Here is an 18459-nt window from a genome sequence, read left to right as displayed (position 1 = left end):
ATTTTATTTTTTATTTTTGAATTAGGTTTAAATTATTCCTAATGATAATTCTAATTAATGAAATTTATTAAGATAAATATAAAAAATTAGTTTACCTTTTTCCAATTTTACTCATTTAGACTTTTAGCATCAAACCTTTATTTACAAATTAATTTAAACTCACATATAAGTTTTTAATTATTCATATCTTATCTTAATGAACATATAAAACAGAAAAAACAAACAAACTATATTGTTCTTATTTTATTCTTAAATGAATATATATAACATTTTTAATTACTTTGATTTCAACAAAAAAAAAAGAGAATTGCTAAATATACGAAAGAAGTTAATTTGAAAATGAGACAATAGTTGAAATTATCTTTTTGTACATTAAACGAAAAATCATTTACATTTTCTTTATATATGTACAAGAATTGGATATGCGTGAGGAAGAAAATTACAGATTACAGAACAAAGAATATTGAATCCCGAAGATGTAAGGAGACTAGCTAACATTACTTCTTCATGGTATTTCGAACGTCCACGCCATTTTTCTTTTTCGATTTCTCTGTTTTCCTCTTCACTGCCCCTTTTTCTTCTTGGAATGAGAACACGGATTTTAAGTCGAACCCTTCTTTTCACGAAGAATTTCCACCAATGGATGAACTGCTAATGCTCAACATCTTTTTCATTTTTTGTTTATGCTAAAAGAACAAAAGTTGGTATAACAAATTAAGAATGCACATGCATGGTTAAATAGTTTAAATACGAGTACTTCATTATCATTTAAACCAAGCGTTATTAAATTTTTAAGAAGTTTGGCAAAACCACTCGAGGTAAAAAAATGCTGACCATTGCAAGAAGGAGTAATTACAACAACGTGCATGTCAGAGTTGTTAGGAGGTAATTGCAAACGAAGGGGATGAAGTTCGGCGTTGAATGGGTTGCGGCAGCACACAACAATATCATCATGCCCTGTCTCCTCCTTTAACTTCTCCTTCAAATCCTCCACGCTACTTCCTTGGAACGAGAAGAATTTTTCTTCACTCTCATCAGAAGCATCTCCATGTTCCACGTTATAAAATACAATCCTTCCATCTTTTATCGGTGACTTGGCCTCCACAAAATCTTCACCCTGCATAAAACCGAACCCATTATAAACCATGGCTCCTGGTTCTAAATCATTAATTTGATTACTATTAAGATTAAATAGATTTTTAGACCTGATTTGAAGGAGACTTGAGATATATACTGAAGGAGGCATCATCCGGTGGAGAATGAGAAGGAGATTCTAAGACGGGAGGATGGAGCGAAATCGGTTTGGGAGGTTGTTGTGGTCGAAGCTGTACGAGGTCGACATCCCAGAGGATCCAATTTGTGGTTGACGTGCGATGCGGGATATCGTGGGTGATAGAATTTTTCCAGGGTGGTAAGCCTTTGTTGGCACGAAGAAACTGTCCATAACGTGTTTTAAGCCTGACGTAGGAACCTTCTCTTACGGGTTCCCAGTCCAAAGAAGAGTTTAACCTTGTGGGAAGGGTCTGGATGACTTTCTTACCTGTGGCGCCTAACAAAAACGGCATGTTGGAGGCTGTTAAGTATTTTTCATAGCAACTCTTGAGTCTTATCCAGTTGGTACCCTGGACGATCTCCACGCTCCATTTAGCATTTTTGTATATCCCATTTCGATCTTGGTAAACGCCCTCTTTGTCAGTGTCTGCCAACAGATATTTGTCATGGCGACTCCTCAGACGCACCACCTGTGCCTTTTCGAACACCTCCATTCCACTTTAATTTCTCTGCCTCTTCTTCTCCACTTTCCTACTTTCTAATTCGTTTATTAGGCGCACATTAAAAGGAGCGACTTTTAGGATGTTTGTTTTGCATGTTACTTATGAATGATGGGATTTTACGGGTAAAATTAGACTGCAAAACTAAACGAGTGGCTGTCAAAAACTAGTTTTCGTTACTTGGATTTAACTCATCAACCATGCAAATTTTTTAAATTAATTTTCGACTACTTTGGATGGCTTTTGCTTTAAAAAGTATCAACCATCAAGTAATTGATAGGATGTTTCAATTTTTAGTGGCACCAACTTTGATTGTTCCCCTATATTTTTCTAAGAAAAAGTTAACAGTTAGATTTTCATAATTTGTTTTCTTAACCTAAACCCTAAACTTATATATAAATATTGTTTTAGAATAAAGCAAAACGACAAACAACTAACGCAATTTGTTTTATTAAAGATAATTTGTATATTCATATGATTTTGTTTTAAAAAATTATTTTAAGTTACAACTCAATTATAATATAAGTTTATGCTGTTATTTGTTAATACACACTCCTCTGATCCTTTTTAATTATGTTTTTTTTATATTTAAATTACAGTAATTATCGTTCTATATCAAGCATACCTTAATTTACTTATTTTAATTGAGATGAGAAAACAATGATTTATTCAAACAAAAATAATATATGATTTTTCTGTGTAAAAAAGGTGCCAAAATAATAAGGATATTATTGAAAAAAATTAAGAGATTTATTTATACACCGTATGGTCATACAATCGCTCAATAAGAACCGATACAATGAGAAGGATATGACGATGTGATCAGCTAAACGGTCTGCAAAACAAGTAGCTAGATTAGAGGTAAGTATTACTTAGTAGGTTTTGGATCAGGATTGTGTCGTAATTAAGGTTTGTAACTCATCTAAAAAATTATTAATAGAGGTCAAAGGTAAGATATAGGTAATCACATCTATTATAAATTTAAGACTTTACTCTCATTATCGTTCAAACTAAGTATCAGATTATCTTTGACAGGTATCCCCAAACGATTTGGAGTATTGACAAGAAATGAATTTGACAAAAGGTGAAAAGAGTTATCCGAGCAAGCAAAGAACAAAGTGTGAAAGTGTGTTATTGGGAGTTACTCATCTGATAGAGATCTTCACAAATCTCTTCTTCTGATCTAATAGAGATATTCTTTGCTTCTACTGTAACTCAATATACTTTTACTTGAATTCTTTCACAATTATACTTTTCTGTGGAGATCTTTCGTTTCTCTTTTATCAAACACTTACACGATCCTACACCCAAAACAATTTAAAATCACAAAAATTAATAGTTTTATTATTTGTGTAATCAAAATTTAAACCTTACATATATAATAAAAAAATAGAAGAGTGTATATATATATAAATTTGTGTAAAGAATTATTGCTAGTATAAGCAATTAAGGAGATAAGAAAAAAATGGACAAATAAATTTTTAGTCAGAAGTTAGAAATAAATAGATATTTATAACACATGTAATTATTATTTTTTCATTACATGTACATTGAGTATGTTATTGTACATGTTTAATAACATTTTAATGATATTGAAATGTTTTGAAGTAGATGGTGTTACCAAAACATCAACCATATTAAAAAGAGATATTTTTTCCATTGATTATTACATTGTTGTATGTAGCTAGCATCGTCATATACTTCCATTTGAAACTATACATCACACTTTAAAACAGTTGTAGGATGTGATTTTCATCATCATCAATTCATAATTGACGTTGAAAATTAGTGCAAATAGCAAGATAGATGACGATAATTTTATGGTATAAAATGATTAACCATCTTTTTGCATTTAATATATTAAGTTATGAAGACAAAAAAAGATTAAATATACTTTTAATTATTAAATTTTAATATAAAATTAAAATTTATTTATATTTTAAATTTTGATACAGTTTAACTTTTATATCTAGTTTTTATAAACAGTGTTAATTTTTTTAAAGGATTAAATGATATTTCATATTTACATTAATAACTTACTAAAAGTATTTATAATTAATTAAAAAGCAATTTACAGTAATAACAAAATATAGTTACGTGTAAAAAATAATGGTAACAAAAATGTAACTATCCACTTTACATATTCACCTAGCCCTACCCATCTTATCTTAGAAGTTTAATCATCAACCCCAATTGATGGATCACCTACAAAATGTGACACCTAGATAGCAAATATACTTGGAGTGTGTACTATAACTATAGTTGTATGTTGTGATATTGTTCTCTCTCTATCCAGGGTGGCCTGACACGTGAGCAGCTCATTTCGTGAAACCGTAGACGATAAATTATATAATGAACAATTTTTCACGTTTTTCTTTCCATTTTATTTCATAGCCTATTATTATTTTCTTTCTACCTTATTTTACTTTTTCACTTCTTACACCTATCTCATCTTATTAATATATAACTATTTTAAAATTTCACTTTTAAAGAAATTAATATGAAAAACATTAGATTGTGTTAAAACGATTTTAAATATATAGTTTAAGTTTATCCTTAACTTTATTCTTAAAACAAAATAGTGGATGAATAATTAACGTACCAATTAGTATGTTGTTATTAGCTCAAATCCCGCTTCTCTTCATATTATTGTTATTATTCCCATTATTATTTTTTTAAAAAAATTATTTTGATTCTTTATTTCTTTCTTTATTAATTATGAATATAAAATAATAGCTATAACTTAACGACTTTTCAAACCACATGTCTTTTTTATATATTGTAGAGAAAAAGTAGACACTTCTCATTAATAATGCAATAATCTAAATCAAAGAAAATATGTGTAATTTTTCTGTCCAAAAATTAAAGATGGTGATTTTTAATTTTATTTCAATGTATTTAATATTAAATTATTTTATTTTTAAAATTAAAGCATCAATAAACAAGTTACTATCATCCCATCGAACTTGTCCATCTACCATCATCGTGATCGAGTGAAGGTGGTCGTGACTCTCACCCTCTCTCATCACTCACCAACATCTTTTCTTCTCCTTCTTCTTCTTCTTCTCAGACTCTGTTCAATAATCTCTGACATAGGCATCAAAATTCCCAGACCCAAACAATGAAGAAACTAAAACATTATTACCATCAACAACATCATCAACAACAACGAAAGTACATTGTCCCAGTAATCACCATCGTCTCCTTCATCTCCCTCATCTCCCTCCTCCTCTTCGCCCTCAGACTAACCTCCCCCGACGCCTTCCTCATCTTCCCCTTCCCCCTCTCCGCCGTCATCTCTGCCCCATCCCCCTTCGTCGAGTCCAAGCTTCACGCTCTTCCACTCCCTCCCCCATCCCCTCTTCCCCCCGTCCTCGCCTACCTAATCTCCGCCTCCGCCGGCGACGCCCCTGCCCTCCTCCGAGCCCTATCCGCCCTCTACCATCCCCGCAACCGCTACATCCTCCACCTCGACCGCCATTCCTCCCCCGAGGAACGCCACCTCCTTGCCGCCCACATCGAACGCCACCCCACCTTCCGACACTTCCGCAACGTCCGCCTTATCTCCAAAGCCAACCTCATCACCTACCGCGGCCCCACCATGGTCGCCAACACCCTCCACGCTGCCGCCATCGCCCTCTCCGACACCCATTACTGGGATTGGTTCATCAACCTCAGCGCCTCCGATTACCCCCTCGTTACCCAAGACGGTTCGTCACTTCAAACTCTTTCTATCTTTGGTATGCTTCTTCTTCTTTCTTTAACCGAATGGTTTTTTTTTTATATTTTGATTGGGTAGATCTGCTGCACGCGTTGTCGCAATTCCCACGGGATCTTAATTTCATTGATCATACAAGTGACATTGGGTGGAAAGAGTGAGTTTACTTAACTAAATGCATTCTCCCCTTTTTTTATTAGTTTGCTCTGTACAGTTAGAAAATGTCTTGTTATTTTAGTTTGTATACTGAAGAAACATTCCTTTTTAGTTCATACACATACAATTTTTAATCTTTTTATTCCGTACACACACTATTATATCCAATTTTCAATCCTTCCACATTCTATTATACGCATTCACCTGTATAAGCTGAAGTTAAAATAGAAGAAATTAGAATTATAATAATCCTTGTAAATTGGAACTCCTGATTCATTATTGGGGGTTAAAAGGGATGTTTTTAAGTGTAGGGATAAAGAGATTTTTTTTCTTATATAGAAACTAAATTAGTAATTAAACATATTTTCTAATACTTAACTGCATTTTTAGTATGAAGTAGTGTGAATGTACATTTTGAACTTTCAAGTTCTTATTGCATCAATGCGGTCCTTTTCCTTTGAGTTTCTTTTATTTACAGGAGTAAATATTCTGTGGTGAGATGATTCAAACATTTTCATCCGATTACAAACTATTATTTTTTACGGGCTGCATAAATATTAGATTCCATTTGCTGAAGTTATAATTTTATCTTAATTGGATGGAATGAGGATAGAAGAACCTGACTGTGAATGAGAGAAAACATGAAAGATACCACGCGCTAATTGGAATCTAGGAGGCACACATAGCACAATCACATATTTCAGGAACTGAAATTTCAATCAAGTATATTTTTAATAATAGATTGTTTTTCATGTGAAACCCTATGAATGCGTTTTATTTTAAAGCATTGTTATCCTTATGTGTAGTCATCAACGGGCAAGGCCTATAATTATTGATCCGGGGTTGTATATGACTAAGAAGCAAGATGTGTTTTGGATAACACAGAGGAGAAGTAAACCAACGGCCTTCAAACTTTTCACAGGTGTTCATCCATTTCTTATGTCTATTTTTGTTCTCTGGATTTTATGTGGGTTGCCAACATTTCATAAAATGACCTGCATCTGGCCATGACGTCAAGTTTTTTGTACTCTTTGCCATCACAATGTGATCATAATAATTGTTGCTTCATTTGTTTGCAATTTTCTATAATGACAAGAATTGCAGCGAAATTGTGACTGTGATTTCAATTATATGTTCTAGCTTGTTGGTTGCTGTTTCAATTTTATGGGTTGTAACTTGCTCCGGAGTCGGGGTTTTCTTCATCAGAAGCAAGGTTTTGGTTTGGACTTACTGTGATTAATTGAGTTGTTGGAGCTTAAGAGTCTTGTTTGTGTAGGGAAGAAAGCTTTAGTTGTTATAGTTTTTAGGTGATTACTGTGCCATTGGATGGACTTCATTTGTGGATAAGAGGACATAGGACAACGTAAGTGCTCTTATCCAGGTTATGTGCCCAAGAACCTACAAATATATGATTGCCTAGATGTTTTTCCTCATGTTAGGTTCGGCTTGGATGGTACTATCAAGATCTTTCATCGATTACTGTATATGGGGATGGGACAACCTACCTCGTACTGCTCTCATGTACTACACAAATTTCGTATCTTCCCCTGAAGGGTACTTCCACACTGTCATTTGTAATGCTCAAGAGTTCAAGAACACAACTGTTAATAGTGATCTTCACTTCATTTCTTGGGACAATCCTCCCAGACAACATCCCCACTACCTTTCTCTCGATTACATGAAAAAGATGGTTGACAGCAACGCCCCCTTCGCGAGGAAGTTCCACGGAGACGATCCAGTATTGGACAAAATCGATGCAGAGCTTTTGTCCAGAGGTCCTGGGATGGTTGTTCCTGGTGGCTGGTGCATAGGAAGCAGGGAGAATGGGAGCGATCCTTGTTCTGTAGTTGGTAATACTACTTTCCTTAGGCCTGGCCCAGGTTCTAAAAGGCTTCAAACTTTGATCAGTTCAATGTTGTCTGATGAAAATTTTCGACCAAAACAGTGTGTATGACAAAAGCCTACTGCTAACAGCAGTGGTTTCTTGACATTATGTCGCTTGCCACTTGCTTCAGTTTTTTTTCTCTACTTAGTTAACCTGAAGGGTGAATTCATGTACACCTGTTCAGTAGGAAATGTAAATATTGCGATTGTAAAGCACAAACACGATTTTTTTATATATTGACAAGAATTGAAGCTATGTGGTGGCATGATATTGACAGCAGAGCTAGATCACATTCTGCAATTTTGTGACATGAATGAAACAACTGACCACAGAACCACTAATAATGTTTGGTGCATGTTACCTGACATTGGTGTGAGGTAGTGTAGGTGTGTAGAAGGTGAGAGCTGAAATCTGACTTCAGACTATTGTGAATGGGAGATATTACATATATGCTTATTTATTTGTTCCTTTTACTTGACTGGAGCAATGAACAACACGTGCTGAAAGTTGTAGGTGTTGCATACAACTGAGAAGAGTAAGTTGATTCCTGATGGTTGAGTTTAACAGGTTTAAACAAGGTGGATGTTGATTGTGTTATTATGGAAAATTGTAATAAAGTTATGAAAAAAGGAGGGGCACAGCAAAATGAAGAGAGAAAAATGTTAAATAAAATAATTAATAATGCAATATAGATAAAAGAAAAAATAATGCAGAAAGTGTATGCATTTATTGTAGGGTTAGGTGCTCTCCAATTAAGATTAAAGTCCCCCACTTCAACATCATTCTTTTATAACTATTATCATAACTAGTGGACAGAAAGGCTTTATCTTTTATTTTATATAATTATGTTTAATATATTGTTTATTATATTTTGTATCAAACTAATAATTTAATAGAAAACGTTTAATTATAAAGGGTTATTTTTACTTTTTTTGTTAGTTTGATGACTCCACCTTGGAATTGAATGAAAAGAGGTCCTAAGTAATCTAGTAATTGAATCGGTGGACTGTGTGGCAGTCAAATATTTTAGGATGTGTTCCTTGTTTAAGTAACACATGCAAATGAGCTCAATTTTGCATAAGAAACAATTGCGCCATTTTTGTTCCACCTATAACTGTTTTTTATTCTGAATTTTTTTTATCAATACTAAAGAATAGACATACATTGCTGTTTTATATTTTCTATTATGTTATCTAGTTAAATTTTAATAATTATGCTAATTTTATATATTTATTTTACTAATTGACACTATCATGTTTTTTTATTATGTTTATTTTTATCTTTTATTAGTATTTTTATTTTTATCTTTTTAAATAATTAAAGGTTTATTAAATAATTTTGAAAATACAAATATTTTATCTTTTTATTGGTATTCTTATTATTAGTTTTTTTAGACAATTAAGGTTTTATTACATAATTTTGAAAAAAATAAGTATTTAAATGTTATTTGTGTAATATTTTGTTATAAGTGAAACTCTCATAATATTGAATAATAAATCAAGATTATCATTTAATTACAATTTATTTAAGTATATTTTTCAAATTCAGTCAATTTTGTCAAATTCGCTTAATGAGTGTGCATTGTGAAATTGTGTCTTTAAACATGTCTTCATGAGAGTTTCACAATCTTTCAAGTTTCCACAACTAGAAATCGCCTAAGCTGGTGGAGGGAGACTCTTTGAACTTCTCCTATTTGGGGTTTTATCTTCATCCATGAAGGTTTCTCCCCTTTTGGATTAAGGAGGAAGATGGGTCGTAAAATTTGGTTTGACTACCCATAGCTTGATACTTGGTTCATTAAGTGTTGGAAAATGTCTTTTGAACTTAGAACTGAAATTAAGTACCTAATCGAGTTTTTATCTAAGGATATTTATTAGCAATTTTAAGACTCTTGAACTTAATTGATGATTGTATATTGAGTATTCAAAGAATTGGAACGAGATGAGTTAACAATTAATATATCAAAGTCATCAGGAATGTGATTTGAGTATTATTGTGAGTTGATTTTAACATGACATTGAGATGTTTGTAAATGCATGAGAATAAAGTGAATAAAAATCTAGCTTTGACAATTGTAAATAATGTATGTTAAATTTCTACTGCACACCAAATATAAAAAGAGTTTCTTTATGAACTTTATTAATTGAATATGAATTGCTATAGTTATTAAGTGTTACAGAAGTCTTTTTTGAAAAATCATATCTCAACTTTTCACTTTTGATTTGATATACTTCTCAATGTCTTAACAAATATATGTACTATTATTTTTATAATTGATATGTAATATATAATTTGGTTAAATATGATTTTACATGTCATCATATTTTAAAAATGAGTAAATAATGTGCATCTAATCTAATTATTTAAATTGTTTTTACATGAAAAAACGTTTCAAGATTATGTTTGAGTTATTTATATCAATTTGACAAATTCTAACTCAAATGTCAGACTAAACCATCATTTAACAAACCCAAAAAAGTTAACATTCTTAATTTGAAAAGGCTATACCCATTTATTTTTAAAATTTTAAAATTAAAATATATCACAATTTAAGACAAAAATAAATTTTAATTTATCTAAATTTAAAGACTAAATACATGTTTAATCCTATATAAGTCAATGAAAATAATATCAAATTCCGAAATATAAGTTAAAAAAAACTTATTATAAATTAATATAAAGATGTATAATTATATATATATATATATATATATATATATATATATATATATAATTTTGTTATATTTTTTTGAGTTTTAAGTTCTTTGTTAAAAAACATTGTTTTATTGAGTGCTTAAAACTTTTATATTTTTAATTACATTTTATTTTTATTTTGTTGTTAATTGGACTTTATAACCATTGCTTTGCAAAGTCGTTCTTTATGTGTTACTACGTAGAAAAAATTAAGTTTTAACTTTCCTTTGGATGTTTTCAATTATGTCTACATTAAAAAGATTTGTTCTCTTGAATATCTAAAATATTTATATTTTTTAGTTACGTTTGCTTGGTGGAGAACATTACAATTTTGAATAATAAAAAAGTGAAACATTGAAATCTTAATTATCTTTACCAAACAACATTATTTCGTATCTCCCTATAATTGCTTAATTTTTGCTTTTATATTATTTAAAAAATGGAACAATGTCAAAATAATTAAGGTTATAGAGATTTATTTTTATTGTTGACCAAATTTGTAATATTCTACTTGACACTATAAAATCAAAATATCACCTCGCTTTGTGACAAGACAAATTGATTTTACAATTTTAAGGACATCATAAATTCAAACAATAACAAATGAAGCATTTGAATCTTAATTTGTTTCGCATCTTCACATTATTGGCTTAATTTTTTCTTTAGTATTATTTAAAAAATGGAACAATATCAAAATAATTAGTGTTGTAGAAATTCATTTTTATTGTTGACCAAGTTCATAATGTTGTATTTGAGACTACAAAATCAAAATATCACTCTACTTGGCTACAAAATCAAAATATAATGATTCAATTAAAAATACTTATATATATATATATATATATATATATATATATATATATATATATATATATTGAATATTTAATACAATAAAGTTTTTCAATATGAGTTTAGATTTATAAGAGACTTAAAATTTAATAATGTCCTTTTCTTTTATTTTATGTAGAGATACATAAATAATAAACAATAATTATCCAACTAACCATATCACCCAAGTTGACGACAAAATCAAATGATATATATATATATATATATTCATAAATGAAAAATATAAAACTTATAAATATTCAATAGAATAATTTTTTTAACGTAAATTCAATTAAAAATACCTAATCTTTAATAACTCAATTTTTTATATAATTCTTGTTAATGTAATAGCCCTCACTTAAAATTTTAAACTTTCATTTAATTAAGAAATCATCATTTTTATCAATTAACAAAAAATGACTTTATTATAAAGATTTTAACTCAGATAATCCATTATTAAATCTATTCGTACTTTTTGAATCACCACTGAAGTCGTTTTGCGAAGCGATTTTAACTCAGCTGTATAAAAAGCCGTATATATATATTTCTTCGACAAACATAATATTTAAAAAGAATAAAAGCAATATTTTATAAAGTAGGCCATGATGCAATTCTTTTTCTGAATTACATTAATAACGTCCTACTTTTTACAAAGTACGAAAAATCAAAGCACAGAAAGATACATAAACAGTAAAAAAAAGAAAAGAAAAAAACACAGTTGCTAACTTACCTTGGATTCGGTAGCTCACAAGTTCAAAATCTGCTGCATTTTTCTTATTCTTTCATGAAACAGAAACAGAAAGTGCATTATTACGAGAAAGTGGTCGAAGGAAATCGTGTCGCATGAGAATGACATTGGTTAATTACATGTTTTTGCAGTTCATGCAACTTTGCAATGCATCTACAATGTCATCTCTCCTGCGACAAGATTTTCTCGACCACTTATTTTCTCTTTTCCTTTCGATTCTTAATTTACAAACTCCATTGCCAAAACATAAGCAATATATAGATATTGCCGACACATGGTTCTCAACCCATACTAATTGCTCAAGAAGTTGCCATTAACTTTGGTGGGGTAAACCAACAAATTCTTTTGACAAGTCAACTTGAATGTTTCAATTGAAACCCAGTGTCCTCTTGCTATGAATTTATTAAACAAGGCATACACCACACTGCTTCAGTTATTATTTACTTATTCCACATATATTTCTACTTTAATATATATATATATATATATTTTAAATTTTAAACACCAAAACATACAATATTTAAGAGATAACAAATTTTCATATTTAAGTTAGCTGGTTCAAACCATAACCCTTTTTACTCTATCTTTTTAACACTTAGAATTTTCAAAGTAAAAGACAAAACTTATTATTATGATAATGAAAGAAGGGGTTAATCTTGAAGCCAAAGTTTTGAATGGTCTAATTGGCAGTTCGTTCTGGTTGGTCCATTTCTCACACATCGCAACTAATGCAAATATAATTATTCTCTTCGTTCCACAGATCTTGTTACTGGGTCAATTGAAAAATTCAAAACCACAATGTTGTTGACCTTTTGTCTTCACATAATCATTGAACAAGTTTTCGGCGTTTTATGTTACTAGTTAGTACGTAGAAAAGTATTCCAATATTAATAACAATAATATAATAGTAAAACATGATAATGATAATAAAATTGATAGTAATAATAATATTAGGTCAGCGAAGTGGCGTATGTATGACGTTTCTATAAAGGCTTTGGCAATGCCGGTCAACTCTTCTGGTTTGTGTTTCTGGCTAATAAAGGCATATATGTACCGAAAATAAAAATAAAAAAAATAGAAAATTGGTTCTTTCTAACTTTACTGTGTAAAAGGTTGTCCTCTCTCTCACTTTCTCTGCACAGACACTTGCCGAGTCGAAGGTCAACAAGTGGTTGCAAATATACCCAATTGCACAAATAACAAATATTGAGTTTCTTTTTATCATTTTTTAAGAGTGTTACGTAATGACAAAAAAACTGGGATTGAGTTAGACTTAAACACAATTTTTTAATATTTTTTATCTTAGTATATTTCTTATTTGTTTAATCTATTATGTGTCATCCGGTGTCGAGATATTTGTTATTTGTTAAACATATTATTTTATCTGCTATTGAACTGTCCATTGTTTGTTGAGTATATAATTCAACTTGTTATCGGATTCTATCAGATCATCTATTAATGTGTATATATCTCGACATGAGGGAATTGAGTTTGAAATCTCACATCGACTAGAAGTAAGACCAATTTAAAATTAGACTTAAAGTTCACTTCTTAACAAAATCACATTAATTACAACAATTTTAAATATCTTCGAGATCGTATACCAATAATAGAAAATGTGTGTTACAAAATTTTATAAAAATAAATTCAAATTCAAATTCACTTTTTAAAATAGTATAAGAAATATTTGAAGTCTATATTAACAAGATTTGTTGATCACTGAATCATCATTAATGTTTAATCCATACTTAGATGTATGTGTCTTTATGTGACGAGATGTGTTAAAATATCACGTTAACAAAAAATAAAACAAATTTATAATATATAAATAGATACAAACCTTATCTTATAAAATGATTTTATGTCGTTGAATTACACTGAAAGTCATCTTTTTAACAAAAACTCATTAACTACAACCTTTTTTAAAATGTTTTGGAGATCTTATACCAATAATAGAAAATGTGTTATAAAATTTTATATGGATATATTAGAATTCAAATTCACTTCTGGTATAAGAAATAAGAAATATTTGAAGTCTATATTAATAGATTTGTTGATCACCAATCATAATTAGTATTTAATCTATACTTGAAATGTATGCGTTTTTATGTGATGAGATCTATTAAAATCACAAATTAATAAAAAAATAAGATAAATTTATAATATATAAATAAATACACACCTTATCTAATTTTATATAGTTAAATTATACTTAAAATTTCCATTTTAAAAAAACTGATTAAAAATTGGGATAGGATAATTATTTTTTCTTTTGCATTATATTCCATGAAACCTGTTCATCATGTATCAACCACATAACAAGAAGTGATAATTATTCTCAGCATTACCGTACTTTTGCTGTTGATTCTAAAAGTGCAAGAAAAGTCTAAATTGTTTATAGATTATACGTATTTGAATTGTAGAATTCTAAATTATATAATTTAATATATATATATATATATATGTATATTTATTGAATTATGTAAAAATTATAAAATTTATAATATGTTGTTAAATGGAGTAATTCAAATATATTTCTAAAATATATTTTTGAACTGTGTAATCTAAAAGTAAATTTCAAATTATATAATCTAAAAACTCAAAACATATTTTCATAATCTATAATAAATTTTCAAATTTTATACTCTATAATGTATTTTTAAATTTAAGAATCAAGATTATCCAATCTAAAATATATTTATAAATTTCATTATAACCTAAAAATAAAATATAAGTAAGTCAGTCTTTTTCAACGCTTTCAAAGACTACACGAAAAAGTCTGTGAGAAATAAACTAAAGTAGTTTGTGTACGTAAAATAGCATTACTCCACAAGTCTTTTCAAATCCTTTAATCTCAAATTCTAAATTCAATTATTAAGTTTTAATTCCTTAGTTAGTTCAACAATCCAACAATTCAAAGACGTTTTAGTTATCCAATCAATTACTTGGGATTATGTGACTTTCAACATAAAATAAACTGTACGAAGAGACTTGTATTTTGTTTTTTCAAAGTCACCAAGAAACGTTAATTATTATTTCTTTGGATAAATAATCCTTAACAATAAATGGCTAAAAAAATATTATCAAAACACAAGGATTCTTAATTATTTCATTCTAGTTCTAGATTAAAATAACATTTTTCAATAATAATAATAATAAAAAAACTATCCCAAAACCTCGCAACATATAAAGAATAAAAGTGAAAGATAAAATTTAAAATCATAAACACATTAAAAGCTTTAAAATTCATTACATAGAGTTCCAACTATCACAAACCTAACTGTTCCTACACTTTGGAATCACTAATGGTTGGTTCCACCACCTAAAAGAAATTAGCGTATATTTTTCCACGCTAATCGGTTAATTGAAAAATTGACCCTTGCGATTGAATGATTCAACATTGTCCTATTCAATTTCGAGTTTTGGACGATTTTATAACTACACAATATTTCAAAACCAATAAATTAGGCCTTTTCATCTAATTTTAATATCCTAAAGTCTAAGCTGTAAAGTAAGATTTTATATTTACTTATATATTTAATTTAGTAAGATAAATGCTTATTGTATACTCTAATTTTATTTTATTTTAATTGTAATACTTAAGTTGGAGTATTTCAAATATTTTAATATATATTAATATATTTTTTGTTAATAAAAAATACATGATTAACATCATTTTGTTACAAAATATAATTTAAAAAATAAACTTTAAACTTAATCTAAATTTATAAAATCAACTTATAAAAACATATTTATATCTATTTATATATTTTAAATTTATCAACAGGATTTCCAACTTATACAATGTAAATTTGTTTTATATCTACTTAATGCAAAATCTCTAAGAACTTGACAAATTCCATAACTATGTTCTTCAATTAAGTCAAGAACTTGTGATCTTCCTCTAACGACCGTGGTAAACGAAACTATCACTGAAACAAAGTAATTATTCTAACTGCAAAAATGACTAAAAAGAAAGTTTGAAAAAAGTACATGATATTTTAGGAGGGTGAGCAGCAAACAATATTAAAACCATGAGTTAAAAAGACTATTTTAGTAATATTTGTTATTTGCTTAATTTATTGTGTCACTTATTATTCAAAAATATTTTATTTGTAAGGATTATTATGCCATTATAGGTATTGAATTATCTATTAATGTTTAATCTCATATTCAATATATATATATATATATATATATATATATATATATATATATATATTTTTTTTTTTAAAGTGAACAAGTGTATTGAATATACTACATCAATTAAAGTTTATAATTTATAAGTGGATGTAAATCTCATCTTATACCAATCAATTTTGTGAGGATAAATTAGAGTAAAAATCTATTTTTTAATAGGATCAAAGAAATTGATTAGTTGTCTCACAATTCCATCCATATAGTTTTCTTGACGAAGGTTTTGGAAAAATTCTCAAAGAATATATTATTTTGCGCGTCATAATCATTAATTACACAAAAACAAGCTTTTGGGTTATTAACATCAGCAGGATCATGGACCTGAAGAGCAGCTCCCACAACTATTAGTTAGACAAACATTTCAATTCAGTTAAGCTCTATAGATTTAGAACCAAACATGCCACAACCGCTAATCTCTCATTTCCATCATTATTAACAAAACCCTAACCCAATTAAAAAAAAGAGAGTAACTTGCGTGCGTGGAGAAAAGGATAGTCCGAAATAGAGATGAAAAAAAAATACTGTACTTACAATATCTACAGTTAAAATACGTAACAGATATTAAACAAATAATTTTAACGAAAATCCATGAATAAAAAAAAAAAGAATGATAAGAAGGTAATTCTTATAACTGTAAAAAAAGAAGTGTAGCACCCTATTCTTTTCGCTGAAACAAGTACATAAGAATGCTGACAGTGATGGCATATATCAATAAGAAGGCCTTTTTGAAACAGAAATTCTAAAAAATTAGAAAGGAAAATAAGAGAGAAAAGATGAAAGTCTTATTTAGCAAAAGATTTATTGCAACATATAAAAGAAAAAAAAAACTTGAGAAAATTATTGCTAGGAAGTCCATAAGGGTGTGGTGGGTTGATAAAACTTAATTGAATTTTTCTTAGGCTTTTACTTCCTGCACTCCAGAAGTACTTTGGGCACCCTCTAAATTTTTAACATAACCATTTTATCCTCTTGCTAAATTTTTAAAATAACCATTTTATCTTAGGTAAAAGTAACTTTTGGATTATATGTTTTGAAGATTATTTAGAAAAAGTTTGGAATAGAATTTCCTTTACGCGGGAAATACATTTCGGTACAAGATTTTCGAAACAAACATTCCAGAATATATGAAATGTGATTTGGAAAAATCTTTGTGGAACACTTGAAATACGTTTTGGAATGAGCTGTTTTGTGTTCTTTTTCTTCTTTTTCTTCTTTTCCTTCTTTTTCCTTTGCATTGTTCTATCTTTTTTCTTCTTTCTCTGCATTAGTAATTATAATGGAAGGTGACGACAGAGAAGTGCTGTGATGCAATGATGAAAGGGAGTTAAGGTTTTTCATTAGTGTGGAGGTGCAGTTAGTAATTGTGAGGGTAAAAAATCAATAACCATTTTCTTATTGGGTGTTGCTCCCTCCACCATCACCCTATACTTCCTCCACCTCCTCACATTATTTTAAATACAATTATATCTTTAAGTTAAAAAGATTTTTACTTTGACCCTATTTTAAATACTTTGAAACCCTAATTTTACTTTTCCAGCACTCATCCACGGAACTCTTTTTCTCTTTCCCCATTTTCGTTTCACCTCCCCACCTCCCGCACTTCCATTCCTTTTTCTTCCCAGTATTTTTTTTGGTTTGAAAGCTTTCATTGCCGCCGTGGTGTGGAGGAACATCTAGAGCATCAACCAGCGTGAGGAAGTATACATCAACGGAGGTGACATCCTTCAACGGATGTCCCCTAATAAAACAAACTCTAAAATAAAAAACGTAACCTTAAAATGGGAGGTGACATCTTCGACGGATGTCAACATCCGTTTAAGGTAAAATGGATGTCGACATCCGTTTTTCCTTAAACGGATGTTGACATCCGTTGAAGAATGTTGACATCCGCTGAAGGATGTTGACATCCGCTGAAGGATGTTGACATCCCCTGAAGGATGTTGACATCCGCTGAAGGATGTTGACCTCCGTTTAAAGGTTACGTTTTTTATTTTAGGGTTTTATTTCAAGGTTTATTCGAATACGAGGAAGCACTCCACGCACTGCACCACGAAAGGGAGACTGCTTGATAATTCTTTCCACCACCACCAACCTTTGCAACTTGTAGTATCTCACAACGACGAAAGAAAGAGATGAAGATATATAATGTTAAAATGAAAGAAAAGTATTTTACTCATGTACGAGACTATAATAGATTATTAATGAAATAGATTGTGAATGGGTAAAATTAAAGAATAATAACTCTAAAAATAAAATTTTACTAAGGGACAAAATAGTAAAGGGGAGGTGGAGGGAGAAAGGTGTGGTGGTGGAGGGAGCAACACCCTTTCTTATTTGTTTTAGTTTGGCTTGAAGTTTATTTACACTCATGAATGACTTATGTAGTAAATTAAACAATTTTTCTTTTAAGTGAATGTGTTTATTCTGGTAAATATTTTGAGATTGTTGATTATTTATTATA

At 29.5% G+C, this 18459-nt stretch overlaps 2 protein-coding genes across 3 annotated transcripts; one reads left to right on the top strand and one right to left on the bottom strand.

Annotated features, from left to right (window-relative positions):
* Nucleotides 1-334: 334 nt before the first annotated feature.
* LOC124837282 (uncharacterized) lies at nt 335-1776 on the bottom strand. 2 transcript variants are annotated; one of them, XM_088114340.1, is made up of 3 exons: nt 1206-1776; nt 835-1117; nt 335-686 (listed from the first exon to the last, which is right to left on the bottom strand). In XM_088114340.1, exons 1-3 carry the CDS (start codon nt 1764-1766, stop codon nt 682-684), a joined length of 849 nt encoding a protein of 282 aa, XP_087970466.1. In that variant the 5' UTR covers nt 1767-1776; the 3' UTR covers nt 335-681. The 2 variants fall into 2 exon arrangements, with proteins under 2 accessions (XP_087970466.1, XP_047168562.2); XM_047312606.2 differs by having other exon boundaries at nt 335-1117.
* A 2972-nt stretch (nt 1777-4748) lies between these two features.
* LOC124837284 (beta-glucuronosyltransferase GlcAT14B-like) lies at nt 4749-7786 on the top strand. Its single transcript, XM_047312608.2, has 4 exons — nt 4749-5482; nt 5572-5647; nt 6453-6568; nt 7086-7786. The coding sequence occupies exons 1-4, from the start codon at nt 4894-4896 to the stop codon at nt 7598-7600; spliced, it is 1296 nt and encodes a 431-aa protein (XP_047168564.2). The 5' UTR covers nt 4749-4893; the 3' UTR covers nt 7601-7786.
* Nucleotides 7787-18459: the final 10673 nt, after the last annotated feature.

Source organism: Vigna umbellata, chromosome 4 (assembly GCF_029865625.1).
Source record: "Vigna umbellata cultivar VRB3 chromosome 4, Vumbellata_1.0, whole genome shotgun sequence".
Classification (NCBI taxonomy): Eukaryota; Viridiplantae; Streptophyta; class Magnoliopsida; order Fabales; family Fabaceae; genus Vigna; species Vigna umbellata.
This window is presented reverse-complemented; position numbering and strand designations above follow the sequence as displayed.